The sequence below is a fragment of the Chamaea fasciata genome, unplaced genomic scaffold, assembly GCF_029207755.1.
Source record: "Chamaea fasciata isolate MVZ Bird 193981 ecotype frontalis unplaced genomic scaffold, bChaFas1.0.hap1 SCAF_10, whole genome shotgun sequence".
Lineage (NCBI taxonomy): Eukaryota > Metazoa > Chordata > Aves > Passeriformes > Sylviidae > Chamaea > Chamaea fasciata.
In genome coordinates, this window is record NW_027094095.1 from 22,158,050 (window position 1) to 22,167,077 (window position 9,028).

At 51.9% G+C, this 9,028-nt stretch overlaps 1 protein-coding gene across 14 annotated transcripts in view; it reads left to right on the forward strand.

Annotated features, from left to right (window-relative positions):
- Positions 1-8,032, forward strand: part of PTPRF (protein tyrosine phosphatase receptor type F) — a 381,489-nt gene extending 373,457 nt beyond the window's left edge. For all 14 annotated transcript variants that reach the window (XM_066192652.1, XM_066192651.1, XM_066192663.1 and 11 more), the window contains 7 exons: positions 147-432; positions 2,094-2,272; positions 4,696-4,822; positions 5,045-5,170; positions 5,806-5,960; positions 6,097-6,232; positions 6,360-8,032. In XM_066192652.1, coding sequence (XP_066048749.1) covers positions 147-432; positions 2,094-2,272; positions 4,696-4,822; positions 5,045-5,170; positions 5,806-5,960; positions 6,097-6,232; positions 6,360-6,428 — 1,078 coding nt within the window. In that variant the 3' untranslated portion in view covers positions 6,429-8,032. The remainder of the gene's footprint in view (positions 1-146; positions 433-2,093; positions 2,273-4,695; positions 4,823-5,044; positions 5,171-5,805; positions 5,961-6,096; positions 6,233-6,359) is intronic.
- Positions 8,033-9,028: the final 996 nt, after the last annotated feature.

Genomic DNA, 9,028 nt, shown 5'->3' on the forward strand with positions numbered 1-9,028 from the left:
TCTTGTTTGGAGCTCCAGTCATAGGGAGTAGCCTTTACTCCCCTTTTGTGTGCCCTAAGTCCAGGTGATCTCCTAAGCACTGTTAAAGCTCATGTGACATCTGTAGGAGACTGTGTCATCTCAGACCATGTGCTTTGCTCCCGCAGTGCCGGTGTGGGTCGAACCGGCTGCTTCATTGTCATTGATGCCATGCTGGAGCGGATGAAGCACGAGAAGACCGTGGACATCTACGGCCACGTGACGTGCATGCGCTCCCAGCGCAACTACATGGTGCAGACAGAGGACCAGTACATATTCATCCACGAGGCCTTGCTGGAGGCTTCCACGTGTGGCACTACTGAGGTGCCTGCACGCAACCTCTGCGCCCACATCCAGAAGCTGAGCCAGGTGCTACCAGGCGAGAGTGTTACTTCAATGGAGCTGGAATTCAAGGTTGGTGGCAGAGCCCCAGCATCCCACTTCTCTAGTGCCCTGTCTCTGCCCACAGAACTCCACAGGCCACTCATCCAGGGGTTGGGAGAGGAGGGCTTTGGATCATTACAGACAGTTATTCTTTTGTGTGTTTCTAAAGCAGGTAGGCAGTGATTTAAAATACATTTGAATTGTAAAGCTTGTGTCAGCCACGGTCCCCCTTGGATTGGCAGCTTCTGGGGAGGAGATAAAAGGCAGATGGATGTGCGGTCCCCAGCAGCACATTCTGCTCTAGGTTCACTGTGCGGCAGGAGCTGCATCTTAAATCAGATGCAGATCGTGTTAGTGATAATTGATGTTACTGTGAACAACTTGTCTGGAAACAGCTCCAGTTTAAATATGTGAGACATTTCTGGTCTCATTTCTTCAATGCTGAGCTCTGTAATCTTTTAACCACCTCAACACCAAGCCTCACTGTCTAGAATTGGTGAAGGCAGTGTTTTAAGGCACACCATTTTTAAGAAGCCAAGCCCACATTTTTCTGCCTGTATCTGTGTATGCCAACTGCAGATATTTATTACAGCCTTGGAGCTGGAAGTGAGCTCTGTTAAGTGTCCATATTCTCAGATGAGGTGCATTAGTCCAGTGAACTCTTGCAGGGGAATATAGCTCACACAGGGAGGCAGCAGACCATGCAGGCTGTGAAATGAACTGCAGCAGTACACCTTCACCCTGGGGATTCCCTCCAAGTGACAAAGGAGCAGGAGAGACAAAATACTGACTTTCCGTGTAAACTGGGAATAGTTGAGAAGCTCTGTCCTGTGGTTATCAGAGCTGCTGGTATCCTGGGGTTGGGACAGTAAAACATGCTGCCTGAGTGTCTCATGGTGATACCTGCCCTGAAACTCCTCAGGGGAGCCACAGAATTGTGCTCAACCCAAGCAATTCCGTTGTAAGAAAGACAAAATTTTATTTTCCTTTCATTTCTCCAAGGGTCTCTTGAGAACAGTAATGAAATTGCTCCTCTCTGTGCCCTGGCAGCGTCCACTGCATGGGAAACCCTGGGGAGCGGGATATAGGAGAGCCTCACATGGCTGCACTGCTCCCCAGAGAGCAACCCTGTCCCTCTGCAGAGCCTCTACTGAGGTCCAGCTGCCACTCATAAAGAGGAGGGTGGTTCTGGAGATGCTGGAGGGAGTCTTTTGGGGAAGGGGGGGGGGAAAAAAAAAAAAAAAAAAAAAAAAAAAAAAAAAAAAAAAAAAAAAAAAAAACCCAACCTGGCAGGGGGAAGAGTGATTCCTGTTTGAATCTGCCAGCAGATCTAAGTAACACATTTACCATGACTCCAGTTTACGGGACTCAAAGAGTGCCATAAAATGTCTCACAGTAACCCAAAATAGATCTTCTTTACCTAAAACTGTCACAATTCTCACATTTTCTTGGGTTCTTCTGGGGTGAGAAGTAAATAGCAAGACATTGTTGGAAGAGGAAAAGCTTTGCTTCCCTGCTGCCACCAAGCATACATCCCTGGCTCAGCAAGGTACAAAGCTTCATGGCTCTGTGTGTGTCAGAGAGCTGCTGTGGGTCTCCACTCCACTACATGACTGTCGCCAGGGTCTCAATTCTGCCCCCAGACTGCTGCATCCCCAAGCAGGGATCTGATGTGTCTCCTTCACTTTCAGATGCTGGCCAGTTCCAAAGCACATACCTCACGTTTCATCAGTGCCAACCTCCCATGCAACAAATTCAAGAATCGCCTCGTGAACATCATGCCGTATGAGCTGACGAGAGTCTGCCTGCAGCCCATCCGGGGTGTCGAGGGCTCTGACTACATCAATGCCAGCTTCATAGATGGCTACAGGTAAGGATTACCTTGGGTGACTGTGCCAGCTTGTCCTGCTTGCTTAGAAACCCAGGCAGAGCTGCCTTCTGTTTCCCAAGGACTGGTCCTGACTGCCTGAGGTGAGCCAGGGACCACTTTGTTGCATTTTATCTATTTCCATCTTCTCAGACACTGCAATGTGTGTAGTTACAATATGTGAAGGCTGCCTGTGAGTGAGCACTGCCAGGCTGGCTTGTGTTGCTGTAGACAGATGCCCATATGGCTGGAGTGGCAGGCTGTGTTGGCTCCTGGGGAGGTTTTATGGGATATTCTGGTAAGCATCCCTTGGCTTGTGTTTTATATCTACAGTACCTAACTCAAACCTGCCTCCCCTCTTGTAGTAACTAGAACTGGAAGTGTGCTTCCACCGAGTGGCTGACTCTGGCAGCAGCTCAAGGCTTGTTCCATGTCTTGATTTTGGGAGGAGTCCGGATCCTCAGGCAGGGCTGATGCTGGATACTGGGAAGCCCATCACCAGGTTCCTCTCTCCAGAACACAGTTTAAAAAGCACAAATTAAGAAATACTGGGGCAGTAATGCTTAAGTTTTCTGTATCTGTCTGCTGACACTGTCAGATGCTAAATGCCGGGAGAGAAGAACAGCCCAGTGATCACATCCCCTTCCCAACCAATTCCTAGACAATAATCCAAACCAAATCACAATGATGCACATAAAAGGCCTGTTCCTGTCATCTCTCTGTGCACCATCACAGTAGGATCATCCCTCATGTGCACCATCATCAGTGCTGGAGTGGGGGATGCAGTGATAGATGTGGCACATGTCCCTTCCAGCTTGGCTTTGCCCACCTGCCTCTTTTGGACTGGTAATCTCCCAGAAGCAAAAGGGAACAGATGTGGGTGCAGCCAGGCCAGCAGCTCTGTGCCTTGTAGCTGCTCCAGCAGCTAAGCCCAGCAAGAGTTCCCAGGGAGAAGAGCTACATGGAGGCAAGAGTGGACAAGGAGCAAAAGGGGAACAACCCTGGGAGCATCCCAACACAGGAAATCTGCAGCAAACCAGGTTCCCTCAGGGTGGGACAGAGTAATGGGGAAGGATGAAGGGGCTGGAGAAAAACTGTCACAGAGCAAAGGGAGCCTCCAGTCCCTCCAGCCTGTGTGGTTCAGAGCCATCCACCTCCACTCATTAAGGTGGCTGCCTGGCTGCAGCCTGAGTCTGACAAATGAACTGCAGCCACTGTCCTGGCTCCAGAGCTGATAGAGAGCAACACTGGCTTTGCCTCTTGGTGATGCTACGGAGAGAGGGTGAGGGCTGCCAAGCACAGCAGGTGGTGCCATTTCATGTGCTACTTACCCCATCCCCAAGTTCTGTTATCTCTTCCCATGCCTTGCTTTGAACCAGCATTCTTCTAGTTATCTAAAGAAATCAGTTGGCCCAAGGTCTTGCAGATATCACTGATGCTGCATCTTTATTAGCTTTGCACTTCGTTGTGCATTCCCATTCCCTGTTTTTTACGATATGTTATAAATCCACCTTGAAGCAGCCCTTGTCTGCATCCCGCATGTTACAGCTGCCCTGCAGCACGTTCATTAATTTTAGCACCATTAAAAATAGCACCAGTAGAGGGATGAAGGCAGGATGGAAGAAGCCGGCCCTGGTCCCGCGGGCTCCAGCGCCCCGCAGTGGTGGAGCCAGCCCAGGCTCTGCTGTGCCAGGCTGGGAGCTCAGAGAGCCGTGGTACCAGCATGCCAGAGCTGAGTCCAAAGCACCGAGGGGGCTTTCTTCAGGGTGGGAGACAGTCTGGGGCAGGTCACAGGGCTAACTAGGGGAGGTGTTCTGGTTGGCAGTGGAACCAGGAACAAATTCTGAAGCTTTAGAAAAGCAGACAAAACTCTATTCGTGGTTTCCACACTGCCCTCATTATTGTCTGGAGTGTGTGTAATCCAGGTGACCTGGTTCAGCTGCTCTGTGTTTTCCCATGCAATGGGAGGGACGGTGGCTACTGCAGAAAGTAAAAGCGCAGGAACACAAGGGTGCTGCTGGGATCATCCCCAAGCACAGTCTCTCCTTCCAGCCCAGGTGGGTGCCGTCAGCCTGCTAGTGGGGGCCTGGGTGCCAAGAGGGCTCTCAGTGCAACAGCAGCACTGGAGACAAGCAGCAGCAAGAGGCTGGGCTGGGGACACCATCACTGCAGCAAGGACTAAGAGCTTTACTGGATCCTCCGCGTTGTGCTCACTGTTTTTATGGGGAGCACTTAGAAGACAAGTGCTGGACAGGCTCATCTCTCTCCTAGAGCCCATGGCTCATCCTAGAGACCTGCCTCCTACAGCTGGATTGTCAGCCTTGCTCCCTGGTACCATGGGGCCCTGCATCCAGCCCACCAGTCCCCAGGAGCAGCTGCTGCCCATCTCTGAGAAGCTGCTCTGAGCACCATTATGTTTGTCACAGGCATCAGAAGGCCTACATCGCCACACAGGGACCACTGGCCGAGACCACGGAGGATTTCTGGCGGATGCTCTGGGAGCACAACTCCACCATTGTGGTGATGCTGACAAAGCTGCGTGAGATGGGCCGGGTACGAGTCCTGCTGTGGGGAGAAGGGAGCTATGGGGCTGCCGTGTGTGGGCGTGCGCTCTTGGCTCACCTCAGTCTGTGTTTGGCACCACTTGCTCTGGGCGAGCCCCCCACTGTCTGGTGGCTGACACTGTGGCCCCAGAACCACATAGGCTCCCAGGGAGTGGGAGGGAGTAGCAGCAGCTTGTCAGTGCTAATGTCTCGCCCTGCTCCTCATCCACAGGAGAAGTGCCATCAGTACTGGCCTGCAGAGCGCTCTGCCCGGTACCAGTACTTTGTGGTGGACCCCATGGCAGAGTACAACATGCCACAGTACATCCTCCGGGAGTTCAAGGTGACAGATGCCAGGGTGAGTCCATCTGCTGGCTCGCCAGCTCCTCTGTCTCACATGCTTCTGCCCTACCCAGGCCAGTCAAGGGAGCATGCAACAGCACCTGGAGAAGTGGGAAAACAAATGCTGCCTTGCCCTGCAGGCAAAAAGGGCTGCTGCCCACTGCCTACTGCTCCTCTCTCCAGAGGTTCCTGCCCTGCCAGCTGTGTCAGCCCCATGAGCAGCTCAGGGATCCCTGTCAGCACCAGACCCTGCCTTGCCTCCCTCTGCTGCTCACTTGGTCAAGCATTTAAAACAGGTCCCCCTGCACCTGGAGTCTGTGTGTGCAGCATCTGACCAGACACAGGACCCTTGTGTTACAGTAAACATGGTCCTAGGTTGGAGCTGGACCCCAAACGCTGACCCAATGGACCCTGTAGGGACCCAAAGCCCTGCTCAGCTCAGCCACCCTGGGATTAACATGGGAGAACAGAGACAGGTCCCAAACATGCAGCAAAAGACCTGCCTGGGCTCATCCATGGCCTGTGCACCTTCTCACTTGGTCTGGTTCAGGGCATCTGAGAGCAGTTCGGAGCACTGAGCTCCCCTCAGCGCTCAGGGGAGTGGGATCAGGCCCTCACAGTGGTTCACATCTAACACTCTTCTTCCTGCAGGACGGCCAGTCACGGACCATCCGCCAGTTCCAGTTCACAGACTGGCCTGAGCAGGGAGTGCCAAAGACAGGAGAGGGTTTCATTGACTTCATTGGGCAGGTGCACAAGACCAAGGAGCAGTTTGGGCAGGATGGGCCTATCACGGTGCACTGCAGGTAAGTGAGGACTGCAGCCTCTCCCCAGTGAGCAGGTCCCTGTGCTCCAGGAGCAGCTTGCACCACTGCTAGGAGCTCTGCAGAGCCTTTCTGGGGCTGGCAGGACTCATAATGGCCCCTCTTGCTCCCTGTGCAGTGCTGGGGTTGGGCGCACTGGCGTGTTCATCACACTCAGCATTGTGCTGGAGAGGATGCGCTATGAGGGCGTGGTGGACATATTCCAGATGGTGAAGACCTTGCGGACGCAGCGGCCGGCCATGGTGCAGACAGAGGTGAGTTCTGCATGGCAGTGGAGATCTGTGGGAGAAGGGAGGGGCCTGATGTCTCTGGATGTTGGACCCTACAGCCCACTGTCCTTATGTCCCCGCTGCTCATGTTTCCCTCATTGTTGCCTTGCAGGACCAGTACCAGCTGTGCTACAGAGCAGCACTGGAGTACCTTGGCAGCTTTGACCACTATGCAACGTAACAGTGCTTTCCTCCAGTTGCGGTGGGGATGTCTAGGAGTGGAGACGGGTCCCTCTGAGCCAGAGCCGCCCATTCCTCAGTCCTTCTGTACAGGTGGAGGTACTGCCCAGGCAGCAGACCTCCATGCCAACCAGTTTTGACCACGGCATTTAGGAACTTAGCCCCAGCGCCAAATGAGGGAATCCGACTCCAAAAGCATTTCCAGTCTCTGGCTGAATTTCTGCTCATGTGCATCTCTCACCCTCTCTCATGCCGACTGCATTTCACAGCAAGGCTTTAGGTGGGTGGAATGGGATCTTTTTTTGAAACATGTAAAATAGTTACTAGTGGTTTTTATAATCTTCTCTTTCTTTTATTTTTTTGCAAGTCTTAATGTTTTGCCCAAGCAGAACTGGACCTGCCAAACCTTTGGGAGTTGGGTTTTTTCTTTTTTTAATTTCCTTTTGCTTTTACATTTTTTACTGCCCTGTGTTTATTTCAGCCCAGTCACTGCTGGTTCTGCCCATTTTAGTGCAGCTTCCTTGGTAATTCGCAGCAGCTGGCTTGTGGTTCCTGCCCATCTCCATTCCCCATAGGCTTTTTAATCCTCTGTAGAATATGAAATTTCATGGAACTGGACCTAAGCTACCAATTATTTTTTTAGTCTTCTCCCCCCCCCCATTATTTCCTTAGTAGGTTTGGGTTTGGGAGGGCATGTGGGGTCGCTGAAGAAGCGTCCCTTTGTCAGCTGGAAACCGTTCAGTCCTATTACAATACGTGTTCAACCAATCCAGTGACCGTGTGTATTGGCAGATCCTGATATGACGTGAGTTGTCGTCGCCTTGTTTGTGAGAGACCCGAAATCCCGGGCTCTAGGCATTGGAACCTCTTTTTGTGTGTCTTGCTGGAAAGGGGGCAGGAGTAGCGAGGGGGTCCCATGGTGTCCCCAGGGAGGGGATGGAAAGAGCAAGACACGGCCCTTTGTGTTAATCCCATGGTTCTGTGCGTGCAAGCGCCATCCTGTCACCTCTCACCAGTGGAGTGCATCAGAGCATTGACAAAGGCAAGGAGCACAAGCCCAGCTGATCCACAGCAGAGCTGGACCAGCTCTCTTTGGAAGCAGGGTACTGCAGGGAAGGGGAGGGGAGTACACATGGCTTCAGAGGTTGGGTTTATCTGTAATTTCTGCTATCCTGCAAATGTTAAGAGTCACTAGAATATGTACTTTCCGCTACTTCAGGATGTTCTAATGAACCAATGTGGCAAGACTACTGGACTTAATTTAATGGTACTATATATTAATACTCCTTATTATATCACGCTTGCACTAAAGATGGGGAGTGAGCAGCCCTCTTTTGAGTGCATTGAGTTATGAATAAAGGTGGTGGAAGGGTATCTAATTGTATTATCACATGTATTCCGAATGTTAAGAATCCAAGCTACGTTGAAATCAGCAATCCAGGGTTGGTAATGTTGGAGGACACATTCATTTTTACCTTGTGGATGCATAGTGCTGTAGGGGTCACTGTTGTATACAGTCTGTTTTCTATTTGTTAATAAAAAAATCTACAGCATCATTGCATAACTCTTGATGTTAATAAATTTGAATAATTGGGTTTCATACAAGCTGGCTTTCCTGTCTGTTTCTTCTGCAATAAGCAGAGGCCATAGAATCTTTTGGCAATGGGCACACTCCTCAGCCTGTGACAGGTAAGTTCTTTCCCACAAGTATATCCCAACCATGAGTGGACTGCACTCTCTACAGGGACCCTGTGCCTGCAGGGACCTTGGAGACCTTCTGTGACAACTCCCTTTGTGCATGTGTGTGCTCACCTCCTGCCCACCTGCAGCTGTACGGGAGTGCACTGACTGGCTGGACTTGCAGGAAAGAGAGGGGTCAGTGGTGATGGCTGTGGTGACAGTATCAGTCATTGCCAACCTCCTGGAATGCTGCAGTAATGCTGTTCTGTAGCACTGAGCACAGTCATGTATTCAAAGTTAGTGCTCAGCAGTAAAGCCATCACGTGGCCCCTGACTGCAGAACAGCACCTGAGTTTGTTCAGGTGTGAAGGCCCCGCCCAGGCTGGCAGCCCTCCCTGCTCTGTGCAGAGAGCCCAGCCCAGCCCATGTATGAACTGCAAAGCACCAAGCATCGGCTCCTGGAGAGATCAGCACTGGCATACAGCACAGGTGTGTGAGGGAAAAGCCAGTGCAAGGGGCAGAACCACATGGATCAGGGCCCTATGGCATTTCCATCCTTCCCAAGGGAGCCAAATCTGCTCCAGCCAGCATGTCCACGATGGGTGGGAGTGCATGGCAGACTGATGAGCTTTTCCCTAGTGTGGCTATGGGCACCATAGTGATTCCTCAGTGACTGCTGGAACTCAGTCACAGCATTCCCTGCCAGGCCAGACCAGTTCCTGGGTAGGTGCCTCGTGCAGAAATGTTTTCCCCCTGCCTGACTCATTCTTGCTACACTGCTTCACTACAGAGTGGCCTGAAGGGCTGTTGGGTAGCCTCACTGAGGACGGAGATCCAAGGGCAAAGCAAGCTCCTGCCCTTGTGAGGCAGCACATATGTGCAGGTGTGTGTGTGGGCACATGGCAGCATTGCTGGCATTGG